Source organism: Aplysia californica, unplaced genomic scaffold (assembly GCF_000002075.1).
Source record: "Aplysia californica isolate F4 #8 unplaced genomic scaffold, AplCal3.0 scaffold00066, whole genome shotgun sequence".
In the NCBI taxonomy this organism is placed as follows: domain Eukaryota; kingdom Metazoa; phylum Mollusca; class Gastropoda; order Aplysiida; family Aplysiidae; genus Aplysia; species Aplysia californica.
In genome coordinates this window covers 905659-927184 of record NW_004797336.1, presented here as the reverse complement: position 1 = coordinate 927184, position 21526 = coordinate 905659, and the positions used below count along the sequence as shown (strand labels likewise).

Genomic DNA, 21526 nt, shown 5'->3' with positions numbered 1-21526 from the left:
AAAAATCCCGCTGTAAGTGAGTTCCCGCAAAAGGAATGCAAAGGGGAAATTACCGAAAAACTACTACATGTAAAAATCCACATGAATACCTCCCTTCAATATCAGACAATAAAATTTGCGCTTTTGATTAGACTTCCTTTTCTTGTCAACTTCATTGATCAACTCATGTTTTAAATTCGAGTGAGAAGCATTTCCTTTTGTCATTATTGGAAGCCATCTTTTCCTGGGTTTCATTGTTCATGCTGTCTATCGTACCGGAAGATCAACTGCAGAACTGGCGAAGTGGATGCCTGCGTATGCCTATGAGCGTCAACGATGGCAATTCAATGAATCAGGAATCACACACTAAACGCCCTCCTCTTCTTTTACTTTTTGGCCTAGCCTACGGCTATCGCAAATACCCTTTCATACTGAGCCTCTGAGCTACGGCACATCACTTTAGGAGAGGCTCACATAACGCGTCTCTCCACACCAGCTCTCTTTGCCGCCTGCCCTACCTCACTCATCACTGGACTCACTATTCACAACGCCGCAACGGTGACTGCCTGTTTGGAGCCCGCCTACAGCCCCCCCAACCCCCTTCCCCCCAGCTAGAGCTCGCTCGATCTCTCCCGCTGTATTCGAGTTTGGGCCTCTCCTTGCCCCGCTAAACCAGAGCACAGGTAATTGAGTTTTCATAGAGAAAAAAAAGAGGATTCCGGTAAGGTCCCGCTTTAGGGATGGTCCCGCTGTAGCAGGTGCCGTTGTAGTCGTGTTCTGCTGTATAATTACATTTCATTAAGACTTGCTGTGTTATCCCATGGCTCATTCTCTCAAAGTTCAGCTCGATATTTTCCAAGATTTTATACCATCCTCGTACTTCACCAAGTAGAAACTGATGGATGTTGAAACAGGCATCAGGTCTTAGATGACTGCTGTGTTGAAAGAGGATTTAGCAAATTCAATAACTGTATCTTGAATAAAATTCAAGATGTTTGCGATTAAAGGAGGTAAGGGTCGCCTGGTGGCAAAGTTTTATAATGGGAACATGGCCACTAAAATGTGGTGACTTCCAAAGCAGGAGTGGAAACTGCAAATTTCCATTCTTTGTCACTTTCATCAGTGTTTTTTAGTTTTAGCAGAGGTTTTACGGCGCTCGCAACTGCATAAGGTCATATGAGCGCCAGAAGATTAGAGGTGTTACAAGAGAGTAACAAACATAAAAAAGAAGAAGGTGAGATAAGGACGATAGAAGTTTGATAGGAAAGAAGGAACAAACCACACCAGAGCAACCGCCAACCATCCACTTTTGCTCATCAATGTTTTTCAGTAAAATCCACACTGGATGTATTCAGAGGACATGATAAAGTTGTTAAGCCAAAATAAAAACAAAAATTGATAAAAAGTGCACAACAGGCAGAAAATGTCGGTTTCTTCAATTTCATTATTTTGCGGCCTGATTTCACTATGATGCCACACATATTTTTATATATATATACAGTGGAACCTGTCCAAGATGAACACCAACTGTCAAGGAGAAAAGTGATCATTTTAAACAAGCTGTCTTCTTGGACTGTCATTATAATAAAGGAAAAAAATACAAGAGAGTTGGGGGGTGGGGGGGGGGGGTGATTGATAGTAGAGGTGGTCCGTAGAGCAAGTTCGACTAATATACATTTATGCACTGGAAACAAGCAGGTTGTAACACAAGGCATAACTTCACAAACAGAGCATCAGACTCTATGTAAATCAACTTTTCAAAAAGGTTGCTTTTTGCACAAGTCTCTTGAAAAAATGACTAAACCTTTTACTGTTTCTGAGCATCTTACTTTGCTCAATTTATTTCAGTTCAAGACATTGCACTTTAAGGAGAAGTATAACAGTTCAGAATTGACTTAAACTATTCTTATCTTACACAATGTCCCTTATGTCCACCGATGTCCATCCTCACTAAAGTAACAACTGCTTGAAACATTGGGTATCAGTAAATTGTGTAGCTACAAATTCAAGGACTTTAGCACAGAATGACCACCATCTTTTAATGAGAATCTGTGACTTGATCTACATCTTTTTGCTTCTATCCTCTGGTGTAGATTCATCTATAGCCCCCTATCCTCCAGTGCGTACCTCTGACTTCATCCAGACGACCATCCCCCTGCATGTATCTATGACTGCATCAAGAACTTGTAGAGGTGATAACTAGCTACCAAAAAAAAAATCCAGAAATTTTCAGGCCCCAAGGAAACACTCGCACAAGGACTCAAAATTTAAGGAATAACATTGTCTAATACAACTTGCATCAAGACTGTTTTCATGACGATCCACTGATGTCAGATATAAACCGATCAATTACAGGAATTCAGATTTCCGGATTTATGCAGAAAATCTGCACCTCCGGTCTTTACCTCAGAGTGACCCCCATTCTGCGAGCCACCTCCATTCGGATCAAACTTTGTAGTTTCCATGAAGTTAGATAAGGGAGGGCCTGGTCGTGAGAGAGGAAGTGGAGGCGGTAACAGCGACTGCGTTGACCCGACTCTTGGTCCTGGTAAGTATCGATGAGCTGCACTCTCACCACAAAGTCTCCAGCCACACAGCGGACAGCATCCGCCAACTCATATTCATCCACAGTTTCTTCCGAATCCTTCAACCAAAAACTGAGATCATGAACGAGTTTCATTGGGAAAAGACTGAAAGGTTGATACACATGAGGGAAGCCTGATGCATGAAACTGTTGGGTAAATTTATCCCTCAGTGACCACAGCAATCGTGAGTTCGGTAAACTGCAGACCGCACCAGCAATGTTGTCCAGACTTAACAAACAGATCTCACATTTTTGTCCGCACACATCGGCAGAACAAAGTAAGCCAACAGTGCACACTGTCTTGTCAAATTTCTCTGTGTCGTCTTCCCGACATTGTCTTCTTAGTTGTACCGTCTTGAGGTCTGTCACACTATCTAAGCTCTCAATAAGTACTTCACATGTCTGATCTGCAGGTCTCACTTCAAAACACCAGTCTGAGCAGAGACTGGAGGTATTGCAAGCTGCAATTACTTTACTGAGAACTGAATCAGGAATCAGTTTGTCCTTGTCAAATGAGGAATAGGTTGCAAGTGTTTCATTTGGAGGACTCGAATGACCATCAGTGCAAGAGGAATCTTTGGGAGAATCAAATAAGGTGCTACGCTCCACTACTCCACCGGGACCATGAATCATCAACAGTTCGTGTGTGACAGGCAAATGGCCAGGACGGACGTCACAAGGTTGGTAGCACTGCCCTGTGAAGGCCACACATTTGCCCCTGCCCTGACCAACACTACCGTCAGTACCCAACACACTAGAGGCTGTCCCGACACTGGAGCTGTCAGCGACACTGTGAGACCATAAGTCTCCAGCTACTTCGAGCAGGGAAGTTCTGAGATGGAACACTCGCTGGCTTGGGTCCTCCTCCAAAGTCTCAGATTTCATTTCTGCATCACCAGAGAGCTCATGTACACCTTCCTGACATGCACTGTCTCCGTCGGCACCCTGACAGCTCTTGGGAGTGCGTTTTATTGCACTGTACACAGCTTCTGGTTCTGACGGCAAAATCAAGCCCAGTTGCGAAAACGTGGTACTTACATCATCATGATGCTCATGAAGTCTTTCTGTTGGAGTTGTCTTATCTTGAACGATACCATGCGCCAAAGTGTTGGAACTCAACTTCTCTTTGTTCTGTAAAGTCACATTAAATTCTTCTTTCTTTTCCTTTACGGTCTTCTGCTCGACAGTGCCCTCATCATCAACATCCAGCTGTCGAGCCGAGCTTCCTGTCAAGGTGGACGACCCTGCACAAGGCTGACACAAGTTGACCACCGCTCTAGATCTGTGACCTTTCACGAAGAGAAAATCATCCTCAACATCTTTACAATCCAGCTCCAAGTTCTGAGACACCGTCTGCTTCAGAACCCGGCAGACCAGGGACACAGGGTTGTTGGCCTCATGAAGAAGATTCCTGTGACCAAATAAGAATGAATTTTACCTTTATTTCTACTCTCGTACAATAGTTCTTTTGAGCTAAGGTTTATGAGATTGCAGTTCAAAAAGGTCTTACAAGAGAGAAGGATTTGACAGACTGATTGAGTAGAATCAGTCACTAGAACAGGGATGTGCAACAGGCGGACAGAGGGGCCACAATCTCACTTGCCAGGCCAGTCAGTGTGGCCCTCGCTAAATGGTTTTATATTTTATAATTCAATACACTAGTTGTTATTACATTAGATACTTTGATGGTGACTGGCCCTGATTGTCGTTCCCGTAACTGAAATTGGCCCACCCACGAAAAATGTTGCACACCCCTGCACTAGAACTTATTCAGAAAGATATATCTATGCAAAACAGTAACGCTTTCGACCCACTTTTTCTTTTTCCACACTCTAAAAAGAGTGAAGTGATAACTGTAGACCCACTGCAAACCAGCATGGTGAACAAGCACAAAAATGTGAGCATCTATCTATGCTCAGACGTACATGAGAGACAGCCAGTGAGAATTTAAATTGTTTTCTTTGCTCTTGTTCCCTCTACTTCAACAGTTGGGCCAGGAGCTCAGTAGTGACGATAACAGCAAGGAGACAAAAAAGGTGAAAATTTTGGAAGACCATGTAATATGAATAAAAGGTAGTCTTAAGTCCCTCTCTGGAAAGTGTAAACTGAAAGGTATGAGAAGAAACTGCAGAAAAAGAAATTAGCAAAGATTGGCCTACTGTGTAAGAATCCAGAGAGTCTAACGAGTTCACTTTTACTGTACAACAGATTTTTAATCTGGTATGGACAAGCACATGACAAAATTTACATATTGCATGCACACTGATACTGCTGAGTGGTTCAATCGCAACTCGTTTTTTCAATCTACTCAGTCACTTGTTCCGTTCATGCAGTCAAAGTGTTTACTTGCCTCATAAAAGCTGATCCAAATCACTAGTTATTCTTTCCCTTCACTACAACTGGTTCTGTCTCCTAGATTCTATATTATCATTAATGTCTCGTATCACCTTTAAAGTCAATACATCCTGAGGATGTCAAACCTTTGAAATTAAGTTCATAATGACCAGCCAACAAACCTCTTTCTCCTGTCAGCTATATAGCTTGAGCATGAGTAAGCGACATCTCCACACAGGATAGAGGTCCGAGCAACTGCCTCCCCAACTTCCACCAAAGGTGCTCGCTCAAACACATGGGTCAGGCCTCCGCCAGTATTGAAACTTTTGTCTTGGAACCTGCAAAATTTTTTTAAAAAAGGAATCAGACTAGCAAGATCATAATTAGGAGTAGACCAGAGATCCGGCAGCAAAATTTTTCACTCATTAAAGTAAAAGAAATTCAGTCATTAAGTTGTTTTAAAAAATAAACTTTAATACCCAGCTACCCAGTTGTAGAGTCCACTTAACCGAACAACAGGATTAATCTAAAAAGAGCAGTAAACCGAAAGACCCCCCCCCCCCCCCCCCCCGATTTGTTTGTTTGCTTTGAACAATCTCTCTAAACTAAAAACATAGCTAAACTGAATAAATGGTGGTCCTGCAGATTTCTGTTCAAGAGGACTCAACTGTATTTCATACTTTGACTGTAATAAAGATTTCTTGTAGTCACTCCCCTGTTCAAGTGGGAAAGGATAAATAAAAAGATTCTACGAAATAAAGGCCACAGGATCAGGAATACAAGAAAAAAATTTTTAAATTAGGGCAGGAAATGATCTTGGTGAAGAAATGAAATATCGGTATTCTAATTTTATAATCTTCAACCACAAAAAATAGAGATAAACATGAAAAAAAGAGATGCAGTCGAATCTGCTCCAACAGCTGCCTGTCACCTAAGCAAATGCCAAGTGCCCACTTTTGCCCTTTGTGTTTAAAAAAAAATATAATGATACTGTCCGAGACGTCCACCTGACTAAGACAACTGCTTTTCTCCTTAACGATGGGTGGCCGCCCTAGGCCTATACTGCACCTAAACAAATCTGTCTTTAGACAGACTAAAGCCTGTGTTTTAGAGACTTGTGAACCATGGAATACGAACCCTACCACACTACTTAGACACAACATTTGATTCATGGAAAGTTGTAACCGGGCACAAACCGAGTACGGCAAGTCTGTTGTTGTTGTTGTTATCGATCCAGCAACAGCTGAGCTCTCACCCTTCTGTCCAATGCTATATAGTAATAAGTGCAGGGTTTCTGCAGCTGCTGTAATGTTCCATAGAGTGTGGAGTCAATATTAGGTCTCGGAGGGAGAAGGGTAGCTCTGATGTCATTCAGGGATGTGCAAAGGAACAGATGATGGTCCAGTCTCATATATAAAGTCACACAAGGGACACATTGGGGGAAGTTTTGGATTTTTTCTTTTCAAGTGGAAGTCAGCTGTATTTGTTCTGTCGTAGGCGGAAGATCATGGTCTGTTACTTTATCTGTAGGTGGTTGATATTGTCATTCCGTTTTGTTATGGTCATATGTTTGAAAACTGCTCTACCTGTCTTTCCCAGGGCCTATCTGTTTATCCAATCTTGTTTGTTGTTGCTTTTAATTATTTGTTTTTCAGTGTTGTATGAAAGTGGGAATGTTGGGTTGTTCCTATTTCCAGATTCTCGTTTGGCAAGAGTGTCTGCCCTGTCATTTCCAGGTATGTTTGAGTGTCCGGGGATCCACTGCATTACTAGGTTGATGCCACAGAATGTTATCAGATGATGGGAGCCAAACAGTATATATATATATGTCAAATCTTGGTTTAGAAGATGGTTATTTTCTATCGCTTGCAAGACTGATAGCAAGTCAGTGAAAAATCACAATACTCTGTGCTTTTCCAGGATGAGTGTCAAAAACTGTGCAGAAATGGTATAGTGCTGTTTCAATTGCCATCATTTTTGCATCATAGTTGCTGCATTTCTCTCCACAGGCTACAGAGATCTCACTGGAACTTCCATCTGGGTACTGTACTTGTATTCCATATCCGGCTTTGGTTGTGCCTTTGAATGCTGTGCCATCAGTATAGACGTGTATCCAGTCATCTGAAATGCTGTCGGTTGTTAGAAGTGATGCAAGCATCAGCGTCACTAGGTCTCAAATTTTGTGCTGTTGTCTCTGAAAGATGTTGTAATGATTGGCTTTTTAAAAGAAAGGTGGGGAGGGATGTTTTGGTTGACTCTTTTGGTTTCTTTTCTGTTGTGTGGTAGATGGTGACTCTCAATTAGCTCTGTGATGTGATGCACGATTGACTTTTGTAGAATTCGTTTCTTTGGTTCCCATGTTTCTACTAATTTCCTGATTGGGTGGTTGGGGCACATTCTTTTGGTTCTTTCTTATATCTCCAAAAATGCTTAATCTCTGCGGATTCCCAGGGGTTCAACGTTTGAAAGGATTTCACATGCGCCGGTAGGTGTGGATCTCATGCCACCATTTATGAAACGAAGGGCATTGTTCTGGACCTTGTCAAGGGTGTTGCAAGTAGTTTTACAGCACATAGTGAGTAGGCTTTTACTGTATTCCAGGGAAGATCGGACATAATTAAGGTATAGAGCTCTCAGAGTTTGTTTGTCTGATCTCCATGAACTGCTTGCGAGTTTCTTTAAAAGTTGGAGTCTTTTTTGTTGCCTTGATCTTTAAGTTCTCCACTTTGCTTTTCATGGGTAGACTTTTGTATTCCACTCGTTCTCCATGTGGTATTTATTAGGGAAAGAAGAACTTCTTTTCCTTTAGCACCAAGGTTGCACTGCATTTCGTTGTGTATTTTGTTTGGTCCTGAGGCTTTCTTTTCCTTTAGCTTTTTGAGGGCCTGACTGAGTCCCACCATGCTATAATCCTCTTCAAAAAGCGAGTTGTTCACAGTAGGGGCTTTTTCTTTATGCTTAGCCCTGTTTATGAGGAGTCTATCAGCCTCGGGAAGTCTGCTTGCCCTGTTTACAGAGGTGAAATACCGATTAAAATGTTCGGCTTTCTTCTGGTCTTCAGTGATGGTGCTGCCTGGAAGGAAAAAAGGTTTGGGGTTACTTTTCTGTCTTTCTCCCGACAGGTCGCTGACAAGGGACAAAGCCTTTGTTCCATTGTGGCAAAGTTCAAGACCTTTGCAGGTTTGAGTCCATTTCTCTTTTTCGGCTTTTTTTACTGTCACTTTCACCTGAGTGCAGGTCTTGTTGTAGTGTGTTTTGGTTATTGGAGATGGTGATTTTTCCAATGACTGTCTGGCTCTCTGTCTTTCTGCTACAGCAGTCTGGATTACTTGACTCCAAAAGGGTTTGAAATTTCTTTGGCATCTCCGTGGAATGTGCTGAGATGCAGCTTTAAGAATATTTTTTGTGACTTGTTCATTAAAAAGATCAGCATCTTATCTTTCTGCTATGCTAGAGAGCAATCCGTCCGAGGTCTTTTCGTATTCTGCCCATTTGGCTTTCTTAAAGTTCCATTGAGTCCTCTCTAGGGTGGTTCAATGCAGGTGGGGAGGTGATCTGTGTAAAGATAGGCCTGTGATCACTTCCTATGTCATCAATCACTTCGATGTGACAGGAGTTTTTAATGTCAGATGAGCAGATGGTGAGATCAGGCCAGCTGAGAGTCAAGTGGGCTCTGTGAAGAAAGGTAGGAGTAGAGTTGACATCTTGTCACACAGATAGGTTGCTGGTTTCACATAGCTACTCAATCTTCCAGCCTGTGCTGTTATAGTTGAAGTAGCCCCTTTCAGGAGAGAGGCCATTGAAGTCACCCGCACAAATTAAAGGTTTTTTTCATAGTAGGCTGCTTGTAGATCAGACAAGTCGCATGTTGTCAGTGGGGGGTTGTAAACATTGTAAAGAGTGTACCTCCTACCAATGTTCCATAGGGTGGCTTTCTGGATATCCGTTGGTTGGGCAGATGATAAGTGTACGACATATCCCTGAAAATCGTTTCGCAGGTAAGTGACTACACCGTGGCATCCTGTGCATGTGCAGGTGTAACTGGTGTATCCTGTGAGGTTCAGGTCCGTGCCTTTGTGTAGGGTTTCTTGAAGGAGGACAACATGAATCTACCTGTCCTTCAGGACTTTGAGGAGTTCTGTTTTCTTGTTCCTCAAACCACAAATGTTGAGTTGCAAAAGGTTGAGGGAACTCTTCTTCTGGTTGGGGATGTAATTGGCACCCTTCTCAGGCCAAGAGCTTTTCCATGCTGGTTTAACACTGTTTCTGTGTGTATCACCAGTAGCTGACTTGTCACTCAGAGCAGCCTGGTGATTGCGCTGCCCAGCAGACCTTGTTTAACGAGGTGTCGTCCAAACTTGCATGTAGTTTCTTTCTTTGTGTAATGGCATTGTGAACTGGGGTGTCTGTGGACTGCCTGCCCACCCTGAGAAGAGGCCATTCATGTTGAGGGCAGGAGGGTACAAGGGGTTTTCATGAGACTGGAAAGACATAACTCCCCTGTGACTGTGTAGCTCCGGTAGGGTTCACGTTGCCCATTCCCCACCACCAATGGCTACTGGCTATAATTGTCTACTCTTGCATGAGGTTTCAGCCAAGTGGGAAAGCCATTGGGTCATCACGTCCTGGGTCGATGTGCCTTTATTAATATGTCCACGGTCAGAAGGCAAGTCAGGCATTCCACTCAGTCCATTCCCTGCACCCAAACATTCTCAAACCATCTGGTATCTTCTCAGCCACAGTGGGCGTGTTGATAAAGAGCAGTAAAAGTGTTAGGCAGATAAGACACCCAATCAAGGGAGAGTAGGGGTGTGTTAGTGAGGAGTATAGCGTCTACCACACATTGGTGGGTTCTGCCTCCCGCACCTTATGGGGCTAAACCTGCTCCCATCCTGTTGTTTTGACCCCTCTAGGAAACGGGGGGTGGTCTGTAGGCGCCAACAACTCGCCATTCGCCAGAGCCATATCAGTGAGAACAGGGACCACCACCGGTAGGTACGGTCGGCTGGACTGGGAGATGCTGTGTGAGACGCTTAGGCATTTCTCAATATTTAAATGAGACCCATCACTAGTCCTTGATCCCCATGACAAGTCTGATTAAAGATTGGTTTGAGCCAGTAAGAGGACAGAGCAGTCTACCGCACTAAGATAAATCTGCCCTGAAATTTGACGACACGCCGAGTTCCATACACCTACACATGAATACATCCATTTGATGAGTGTTTTGATGACATGCAGAGTTTTTTTCACCAACACATGCATCTGATTGTTTTTACGCCATACTACATTCTGTGCACATCGAACAAGGACCATCAGCAAATATTTTTTAAATTAATCATCAATGTTGATGTTAATTGGACTGAGAAATTAATAAGTGTAGTTGAAGGCAAACCTTTGCTGTACAATAGAGCTTTGAAAGATTAGTCTGTAAGAGATAAAACTGCCCTTTCAGTAATCGTTAACTGGTAAATGGATGAATCTAAAATCTTTTTTTTATGTTTCTTTCGTCTGATTGAAAACATTAGAGCACATATATATGCTACCTCTGTCAATTCCATGCTCAAAAAGACTTGTTAATATCAAAGTCTTAAGACGCTTGCGTCTTAGTGCGGTACGGCTCAAGTGGAAGTTAAATTCTGTGACAAAATTAACTAAATGGTCTAAAGACATACTTGTCTAGGTGCAGTATCGGCCTTAAACAATTTCGGCTATCTATTCTATTCTTAACTCTTCATGTCCGGTGAGCCGGTGGCAGCGGCTCGGCGCGAAGTGGGTTTGGCCGGCGAGCCGCTGACACCGGCTCGTTACACTAACCCTCATTAAATACACCCGAAACTAATATTTCACGACATCAACCGAAATTATGGTCGCAAATGCCGAAAATAGGTCTTTTTCTGTTTGTACTTTCATTTTGTAGCGTTTGTGCGGGCGCGTTTGCTAGATTTGATGGCTTGTTTCCAAACAGCTGATTTTTTTGTGTATAATTTGTTTGTGTTGGTTAGGGAGATTATCATGGCTGGAGATTGCTCCTGAAATAATTCTAGTGACAGTTTTCTTGTTTGGATTATACTGAGACAAAGTTTTCATTCCATTTCGATATTATAAATCTAGATCTAGAATCTAGATGTTGGATCTTGTTGAGGCACTATTCAGGTTAGTTCATCGTAATATGTAGGCCTATCTATGTCTATGTGAATGTGACTTTTTTATATGTGGTTATTGTACATCTCATCTTACACCTGGAAACTTCAAATAGTTACTCAAAATTACTTTGAAAACGTGCATAAAGACACAGTTTTCATATTTAGGTATATTCAAACAAAACTATAAATGTAAGCCTTTGATTTATTGTATAACAAAGTGTGTAGGCCTATATATAGAAATCTAGATCTAGATCTAGTTGTGTTTACACTTTTCATGCCGAATGTGGGTTCTGATACATTTTATTATTTTGGTGTATTTCAAAAGAATGGGCTTCAAAGAAGCTACAGCCACCATGAATGTAATCCTAGAATGTATATCAACATTTTTGCTTCTTTTACTTTGGCTCTGTGTTCAAGTTTTATAAAGTTACACCCCTATTTTTGTGAACAGTGTTATGTAATATTGCAATTATTTTTTTGCTAATGGCCATTTACTTCAATAGTCAATTATTATTCTTCAATGAAGGCATCTAAAATGAACACCAATAAATGCAACTTTCATTTCTGAACACAAACATACCAAATGTATTGATGTGGGCGTAGTAGATTGAAAGTTATATAGACTTTTGTAAACCACCCTACTGCTGTATAGGATCAGTCCCTGGGAGGCTTCGGTCAGAACGAAAATCCTCTACGGACATGGAGAGTTAAATACAGGGAAAACTCAATGTACAAATGGTAGTGAGATAACAATTATCATTGAAGCACAATTGCTCTACTGTCAGTTTTCTTACAAATTAATAATTACCTGAATCCAACACTGTGGTATTCTGGGTACTTGGTGGCGTCAAACAACATGACATCTGTCAGCAAGAAACCAGAATTTGTTGCCATGGCAACAACCTGCCAGCTGTCATGCCATGACCTCATTGGGTTGTCAGCAGGTGTGCCACCTTGACCTTTGCACAAGGTCACCATAATCTGGCCGTCTTCAGAGAGAATGCTGGCACAACTGAGGAATATAAGGAATCACATCCAACTAAATATTTTGCACATTCACTTGACACAATAGTATCCCCAAAAAATGTAACACTCTCCTTGCAGACAAAAAAAAATCTGAACAATCAGGACATTATGTTCAATGCACCACTGCTGCAAATGAAATATTTTCAAACAGCATCTTTTGAGACTAAAGTAAAACTCCTTCTACATAAGGCATATGTTGGTGCAAACAAACAAACAAACAACCTGATATTAATTGTACTTACTTAACCACTACTAAATGCACAGAGGGACAAAATGAGTGGACCGGCATCTGTGGTGTATCGGTGACGTGTTTCACCATCACATGCAGAACACCTGAGTTCAATTCTCGCACAGCGAAATTTTTTTAAAAAAATCTCGGTTCTTCTATTGGGACATTGTATCCCTCTCGACCCAGGCTGGCCCGGACAAGCAGGGTCAAAACTTCCTTCTAAATGATCGAAATTGTTTCTATAGTGGCAAAAACACCCTACATTGAAAATAAAATAAAAAATTAGATGAGTGGTACCATGAGGTTCCATTTAAAGTCTCATTAATTTTTGTCTCAGATTAGCTAAACAATCATGCACATGGCAGATTGATAAGTGACCTGGATGGGCCTCTGACAACGTACATTCTAAACACATTTGACACATATTCATAGCAGTGGTCTGTGGCCTTGGAATCCTGGGTTTTTTTTAGACTTAACTTTTCAGCAAGACAATGTACCAGTTTTAATTGAGCACATTCTATGGCTCATCTAAATTATTCAAGTATCTTCAAAGACTCTGACATGGTTCCAAACATTCTGACACAGCCTCAGAGATTCCAATCTTTCCTTGCTCACAATTCAGAGGAAACAAAGTTTTTAAAAAAAATCCTTTTTGTACAATTTTAATGTGACAGAACTTAATAAAAGCTAATTTCACAGTCCTACAGATTGCGTAAAGAAGATGGAAGAAAGAAAGAAAGGTTGGGATGTTACACAAAAGTAAACTTCTCACACGTGTATAGTAAATCATTTACATTGAAGAGCATTATTCTGCTGGCCTACATGATATAACACTTAACTTATTGCAGGCAAAGTAGGGTGAATTAAACTTTACCGCAAATCAGAAATGTCATTCATACTAATTCAATTAACGTACATTACATAGTACAAACTTTGAATGAGTGAATGTCTTGCCAAAAAGAAGTCAATCAAACACCACTGACTTCAAAAACACTTACCATATTTATTTTGTTCAAGGCTGCTACATTACTCGGTTACTGACCTTGCAAAGAAATCAGCCAAGAGAGCTCTGTTCTTTTTAATATTGTGTCGATCAGCCAAAGGGAAGTTGAAAATGATCCTTGCATACTTGTATTGGGAGATGATTGGGTGGGTATGAAGTTCTCTTGCATCTGTCTCCAAGAGCACCAGTCCACCTGGATCAGAACATAAGGAAAGAAATGCAGGGAAAATCTTGTCAGTGTTACAGGAACATGAGTGTGGAAGGGCTTCCACAAAAGCTCAGCAATTACAGTGTTAAAACTTAATACAATGCTAAATCACAGGGGAAAAAGCATGCTATCCATGATATAAAAATAATGACTGCCTGAATATCCAGGAAATCAAATAACAATAAGGCAAATCACTTATTATTTCATCTCATTCAGCAAAAATAATATATCATCTATCAACCAAATTAATTTGTTTTCTGATAAAAACAGCCAGAAACTTCCTATAACTGTCTAAGAATGAAAAACAGAATATTTATCCTGCTTGTAGTACAGGTACCTTTAACTGTGACAAACGATGCAACAAGAGGCAATATTTTCATTCAAATTATGGCAGGAAGGGCAACAGCAACAGGACCACTCCAAGCAACTAGTCTTGAATATCAATATCAAAATACATAACTCACTTGAAAGGTGTGAAATGTTCCTCAGCATGCATTTTCTAAAGGGAAAGGTGGAAAGTGTTTGTTCCTGGCTTACATCCTGACCCAGGGTGAGAAAGACAATAATGAAGATATCCATTCTCTATAGCTTCATCACGGGAGTTCTTACCCAAGTCTTGTATGGCCTTCATGTTGTCAGAAGCTAATTTATGTTGCTGAATGGTTGCAGGAGTCTCAATGTTTGATGAAATAACTTGTGATGGTTGCAGCGTCGAAAGTTTCAGCAATGATACAGTGAAGGAAAAGTCTCCATCACCTACAAGCAGGACTCGACCATGACATGCAGAATCCATTCTGATTTAAAAAATGTATAACATTTAGAAAAAACAAAAAACAAATTTTAATACAGAGCAAAGTACTGCACTGTAAAGGTCTTGGTTTGATTTGATAGTATGAACAAATATGAAAGACATCATCGAAAACTTAAACCAAAAGCTGAGAGGTCACCTTTATCCTGATAGAAACTAAACACATTTGAATGAATTTATTCTCTACAGTTAAGACATTTCCAAACAATGCTTGATTTCATCCTCATGTTCAACAGCAACTAGAAAGAGCATGCATATAAAAGTTACCTTTTCCTTCTTCTTACACTTTGGTTTTCTGAACACAAACATACCTACATGCTATGCCAGGCATATGTTCCCACATACCTCACATTGTCATTCTTTATCCCATAACAGTTACCTTCTTCTACACCATTCAGAGGTTGCAGCTGTCAGCAACAAGCTATATTTACTAGATAAACAAAATTATGGATAAAATGTGCTTGTGCATTACAATACAGCATTTACCTTAGTTTCAGTTTTAGTGTAGCATTACGATTTCATGCTACAGGCACAGTAGTTTGCAGTGTGTTTACAAAGACCTCTATACTTAGAACTTTGATCAGAATCTCAGAGGGTGAATTTGCGAGTGCTCTAGTGTAGATTGCTCCTTCTTTCCTACCATCTATCATTCATATCTCTTTTCCTATTTTGTCTATGTTACTCTCTTGTTACACCTCTAGCCTCTAGTCTCAGCACATATATGACCTAATCATGTTGCAAGTGCTGTCAAACTCTTACTAACACAATAAAACTAACTAGAATCTTAATAACAATATTAATTTTATACAATAATCCAGTTACACTAACTTTAACAGAAGGCAGCGGCTATTCTGACTCGAGAGTCTGAATAGCCTCCCATGGCACTTCGGATTCAAACTTCAATGCAGGTAGCGGATGTGAAGCACACAGGCAATTTGACTATGGCTTTCCTCAGTTTCTACAATCTTTTTTTTGGGGGGTGGGGGGAGGGAGGAGGGGAGGGGACAAGTGTTTTAAGGCGCTCGCAACTGCATAAGGTCATATGACAGCACGGGACACAGTAAACAGTTTCAGTTTGTAGGAAATTTTTTATTTTGCTTGGGTAGCCGCCAAAGCCTACTCTAATCGATTTTGGATCACCAAAGGATCTTTAACGGGTGCAACTTGCACACGAGACCTCCGAGATTTTTTGCCCTTGTCCGAGAAGGCTAGGTGTAGATCTTTCCTACCATAAGATCAGGGATGCAGCTGAAAGACAGCAGTAAAGAGCCAAGGAGTAGCTGTAGAAAGGCTGCAGAAAGAGTCAGGAGCCCAGAGGAGGGGGCAAAGGAGGTGAGGGGGGGGGGGAAACAAAGTGGAGACGAAAGCAGACGACGGAACAGAACATTGCTAAAGAGCAGGAAAGGAAGTGAAAGGAGACAATTTTAGAGAAGAAAATTTCTGTCGCTACCCGGATTCGGACCCGGGACCTTTAATTGAGAGGTGAACACCTTAACCTCTAGGCCACGAGAGCCCCTAAACAAAATCCTTGATCAATTTGAAGTCCACTTAGAAATTAAGAAGAGCAAAGTTAAAACCCTTCCAAAGGGAACAAAGGTCAGAAAATAATGCGCATTGGAGTTTGAGTCCGAATAGCCATAGAGGAGGCTATTCAGACTCGAGTCTGAATAGTAATAGCCTCTTCGTTGCAACTGAAACACCTGTCGTAACATGCAGTAGCCTCATTAGCATTCTCCTACTTATTTTTTTAATCTACTTCTGAACTCTTCTCTACCCTTTATTTGTTTTACATGACATGCATTATCAATTATGAATTATAAATTTTTATGATTATGTCATCTGCATTCAATTCACAGTAGATCTACTGATCTTGATGTAGATCTAGGTATAGATTCTAGATCTAGATTCTACTACTAAAAGCCGGAACAATGTGTGTTCTATCCATACTGTTTAAATAAACAAGGGTATAGCCTCAATGTCTGTACGTTCACTGCGTCATGAACGTAGTCTGCACCCTGAATGCAGTTTGCTGTTGAGGCTATGTACATGGGAGCGTTCACTGCCGGTAAAAGTCGGCCGGTTTTAGTCAGTGACGACAGTGATGTATATTTAATATTTTGGCCAGCTTCAAGGGTTCCATCCCATGAGATGAAAGAAAACGAAGCGCCCTTACAGAATTAAAGCCGGGATATGGGAAAGGAAAAATTGGATACGGTACATGGGAAACAAGAGGTGAGAGATGGGAAACAGAAAGTGGGATTCTGAAGATGGGACTGGTCATAAAATGTGTACAATAATGACTGTAGAGCACCGGGTCAGCCTCGGAACCGATGCAGAGCACGGCTGTTCACGAGCAGTACTTTAGTTCTACCGGCACCCCGCAGCGCCCCGACGCTCAGCGTAACTCGAACCAGCCATCACCAACTGGTCAAGAGGTCAGCGCGAGGAATTTTACCTGACTGACAGATTCACCATGAAAATGTTATCGCAACAGTTTTCAGCTTTGTTTAAACTGCGACTAAGCCCAAACTACAACACCAACTGTGCATAAAACCGTATACTTTGAATAAGCATCATCTGATATATTTCTTAGAGCAATCATGCAACTAATTAAGATAAAGAAATACGAGATGACGAAGAAAGAAAAGTGGATACACATTTAAACATTGATAGAGGGTCATGATTTATTTCATTAAACTTGAACATGGTAGCTGCTGTCGATTTTGACAATTCTAAGATATTGGGTCAGAAATTGAGTAAAGTTTCCAACTCACTTGGCTGCATCTGTGTGTCGTTGCCTAAAGCAAAGATATTAAGTCTTGAGAGGAGATTCACAGCTTTTCACAATATGTCCTCAGTTCCCCAAGTCCAGCTGTCACATGTGACGACTCTTGATAAAAACGTATCACTCTAGGACCGTGGGTATCACCAGTCAGGGTGTCAGCACTTATAACTGCATTTAAGCCTCTGTCACAATATTGGTAAATACACTATATAATTATTATTACATTTTAAGAGGTGCTAGATCTAAATTTGAAACAAAACACACCAAAAAAAAATATCTTGTGAACACTGAACAAAAGACGTCTATATCATTTTAAAGAAGAAAAAATCACAGAAAAACGACACAAAGTTGAAACTTACACCATTTGTACAGTGGCAGTGGGTGGACCAAAATCTGGGTGGGGCTTAGGTTTCTTCCAGTTATTTACCACCAAATAGCAAGCAATAAGAATTAATCAGTGATGATTTTTCCCTACTCACGGTGAGCCACGGCAGTTTGAGAACCATTCAAACGAGAAGAGTTGCCTTTGTTTTCAATCTCTTTGTTCTTAGTTAAATTCTTGTTGATGGTGGGGACAAAACCGATTCACCTCCAAATTTCCTCTTCTAATTAGTTTTCGTGTGATGAAAAAGTTATAACTGTTAAATCTCAGCAGCACAAACACAAACTTGCACACACAGCACTTCAAACATAATACTTATATGAGCTAGATTAGGCCGTGTAGTCGAGAAAGTTGAACGCACCCAACAAAGAACCAATGAGCGCATAGGTATCTGTGTCAGTAGGGGAAAATGTGTCGTAAACTTTCACCCCATTGTCAGGGCTAGGAGAGCGTGAGCCCTCGGTACAGTGTTATTTTTTCCCAGTCTTCTACCTTTTTACAAGAAGAGTTTCATTAAGGACGGACTGTGGGAAAAGGGCTCATCTTTGCTGAGCCCTAAAGACATTTGATTGGCTGCTGGGTTACTATAGTTGTAAGCGGGGACAACAGTGGTTGGATAAGCGAGCAAGCCACCAGGTTGTTCGCTCTGTGTTCATTGCGTGCGGTCAGAACGGTTTCAACTGCTTATTTCATTATGGAGAAACTTTCATTTACTTTGGGATAGAGTTGAGGGTGGTGGTTGGGGAGGGGGTAGGGGCTCAAGCCCGTGAGCCCTTCACTACCCACCGCCATTGCATTTGTACAGTATACCTATCCCTACTAGATTTGTAAAAAAGATTTGAAACTGATGGTGAATTTACAAAGTTATCGGAGTTTACATTCAATTAACACTGAAAAAGGAACCCGACTTGATAGAAACCCGTCTTGAGGAACGTATGTAATTTAAAAAAAAATTAAAACCACAGGAAAATGACACAAAGTTGAAACTTGCACAATTTGTACAGTATACCTATCCCTACTAGATTTCGAAAAAAGAATTGAAACTGATGGTGAATTTACAAAGTTATTGGCGTTTAAATTCAAATAACACTGAAAAACGAATCCGATTCCATAGAAACGCGCCTTGGAGAACATAGTCCAATAAAATCAAGGTTGTAAACTGAGATTGACCAAAGTTATATCGTCTAGTAGGAGGAATGCTGAACTTTAAAATGGTGGGTCATATAGTGATATCACATCTTTAGATTTGGAGATATCGGGGTGGGAATGACACCATAATTTGGAGGAAATGCATTACGCGGGCAGGCGGGGGCAGGTCGCTGGTGTCACGGTAGTGAGCACGGCTGACAGCGGATTTAATGACCAACACATGGGTGGCATTGAGCGATTTCCGGGCGAGTTGAACAGCCGTGAGAGAGAAAACGACGGGAATCAATTATTCTTATTATAATAACAAATACCCCCCCTCTCTCTCTCTTTCTGTCAGTCTGTCTCTCTCTCACCTTGCTCTTTCCTTTTTTCTTTCTCTCCCCCCCCCTCTCTCTATTTTTCTCTGTTCTGCCTTTGTCTGTCTGTCACTCCCTCCCTCTTTCTCTCTCTCTCTCTTTTTTTCTCCCCCCCCCCTCTAACTTCTCTCTCTCTCTTCCTCTCTCTCTCTCTCTCTCTCTCTCTCTCTCTCTCTCTCTCTCTCTCTCTCTCTCTCACACACACACACACACACACACACACACACACACACACACACACTCACTGCCCGCAGACAAAATTGCACGCTTTCAACTCGAGAGCGCTGGAACGTTCGTTTGTTTACACTCGTATATCACCGGCCGTCACACGCTAACACAAGGTCGCACCCAAGTCTTGCCCGGACACCATTGAAACATCTTGGTAGGCGTATACATTTTTGTCACAAATACATTGTATATCTAATGTGTTGTTGCGTAATTAAGAGTTCATCGTTTTCCCTTACACAGGCGAGCTCTGACCCAGAGCTCAGTGTAAGGGAAAACGACGAAGGATTGATCGATCAAGGATAAACAATGCGCAGAAGCGATAAGCAGCAGCATCATCGGATCTCCGCATCATATCACATTACCGGTACTTCTCCTAGAAAAACATCGCACCAAACGTTGTGCCATGGCCATGGTAGGTATAAACGATCTTTGATGCCATGTGGTTGGCTATGTTTAGATCATGAAGTCACGTGATCGGAGGGGTATCCCGGTCTGACGTCACATAAGATGGCCGCCTTACCTAAAAATAGTTTGCGTCATTCTACGTTTAGTTGCATGTCCTCAACAGCGCCTGTTTATAACTTTATTCAGGGCGCAGTGCCGTGAACATATAACCATTACATTATAATTATTACATGTTTAAACCGCTCCGTCATTCTAAGACAGTTCTAAGTCTTACAGAGAATAATAAAGTTAAAATTTACCTAGTATCCTTGCCTCCAGTTTCGTCAACGTTTGTCAGTATTATAATTCTGTAGTTTTGTCTCGGACTCTGCTGCTGTTTGTCAGGCAGGAAGCGGGTCAGGCAGACGGCGGAGAAAATTCCAGTCCTAGCAGTAGACAAAAAGAGTCTTCACTCGTCGTATTCTTGTATCGCTAATTTCGAATCTTTGCCTCTATTTTAGACTGCTTTCCATAATAGCTGCGTTGTGCAAAGGCCATTCAAGAAATAATAGTTCGATGTTTGTGTGTCGAATATAATGTCTTGCAGTGTGTGAAAATTGTACATGTATAATGAAATCTCAAATGAATCGTGATGTTAAAAAATAGAACCATGTGCAATGCACTTGTTTGGTCAGACATTTTACTTGTTACTATTTCCTTCCTCTGGTATCCTTAGGAGGTCGAAGGGAGGTGCAAGTTTCGGTTCTGTGCTAGGTGTGTGTAGCGTCTGTGATAGATATGTTGTTCCAGGACCTTTTACTTTTAAACCCCATCCAGTCAGGTCTTTCTGGGTCTTCCTCTTGATTTGAAGCTGGATTCTCGGGTGCTGTAAGTTCTAGCCGCTAGTTGTTTCTGGGGCATTAAATTCTGGTTAGATGTCCAAACCATTTGACTTTGACTCTTTGACGATCTACGAATTTCACTACTGGTGGAATTCCAGTTTGTAGACGTATGGTTTCGTTTCTAATAATGCGGTCTCTTCTGGTGACGTTGGTGGTTTTGCGGAGACATCTCATTTCGCTTGCATTGATTTTTCTTTTTTTGTGCCTTGTTTAGAGACCATGTATGGCACTGGCATGTTAATGTTAGTACATGTATGAAGATGCTATTGATGAGTTGGAATTTCACTTTGGTTGGGATGTTCTTGTGACGGAGCAGGAGTGCTAGCTGGTAGGTCAATGCATTTGCCTTCATAGTTCTTGTTTCTATTTTTTTTTTGTGTTGTCCATACGCCCATCTTGTGTGAAAATGCTTCCCAAATAATATCTAAATTCCTCTACTTATTGGAGCTGTGTTCCGTCAATAAGGATATGTTGAGTTTCCCTGGGTTTCTGCTGACCTTCATAATACTTCTGTTTTTAAGAGGAAGATTTTCATGATCAGGTGTTTACATTTTTCATTTAGTTTTATCAGTAAGTCTCATAAAAACCTTCTATTTTGGTCCATGAATCTACTCTCTTCTAGTAGCTTACCTTATGCAATGATTGTTCAAATACAGCACTAATAATCTTATAATTGTGCAGATATGTACAGCACATAATATCATAGTGGTTTTAAACAGTAAAACGTTTGAAGCTAAAGTTTAAAAAATGAAACGCTTAACCATTTAATCGGTGGAGGGGGGTTATGGTGTGTGATTTGTTTGTTGTTCTTTTTAAAGATGTTTTGGGCTTTTTTCTGTTGGTTTGTTTTTCATTTGCAAACAAAAATTGTAGACCTCCTATGTTTTGCAGGATAGCATAGCTAACCTGACCGCGCATACTGAAACATTAGTACTATGACTGCGTGATAATGAAGAATATAGTGTGGGCAGGTCTTTACCAACAGACACTTTTGTAAAGCACAAAATGATAAGTTTGTCACCCCCC

The 21526-nt window shown here is 41.1% G+C and overlaps 1 protein-coding gene across 3 annotated transcripts; it reads right to left on the bottom strand.

Moving 5' to 3' along the window:
- Positions 1 to 1784: 1784 nt before the first annotated feature.
- LOC101851021 lies at positions 1785 to 20183 on the bottom strand. 3 transcript variants are annotated; one of them, XM_005093574.3, is made up of 6 exons: positions 19919 to 20183; positions 14116 to 14300; positions 13338 to 13491; positions 11849 to 12052; positions 5080 to 5235; positions 1785 to 3974 (listed from the first exon to the last, which is right to left on the bottom strand). In XM_005093574.3, the coding sequence occupies exons 2-6, from the start codon at positions 14297 to 14299 to the stop codon at positions 2381 to 2383; spliced, it is 2292 nt and encodes a 763-aa protein (XP_005093631.1). In that variant the 5' UTR covers position 14300; positions 19919 to 20183; the 3' UTR covers positions 1785 to 2380. The 3 variants fall into 3 exon arrangements, with proteins under 3 accessions (XP_005093631.1, XP_005093632.1, XP_005093633.1); XM_005093575.3 differs by having other exon boundaries at positions 14116 to 14262; XM_005093576.3 differs by lacking the exon at positions 14116 to 14300 and having other exon boundaries at positions 19919 to 20182.
- Between the last annotated feature and the right edge of the window lie 1343 nt (positions 20184 to 21526).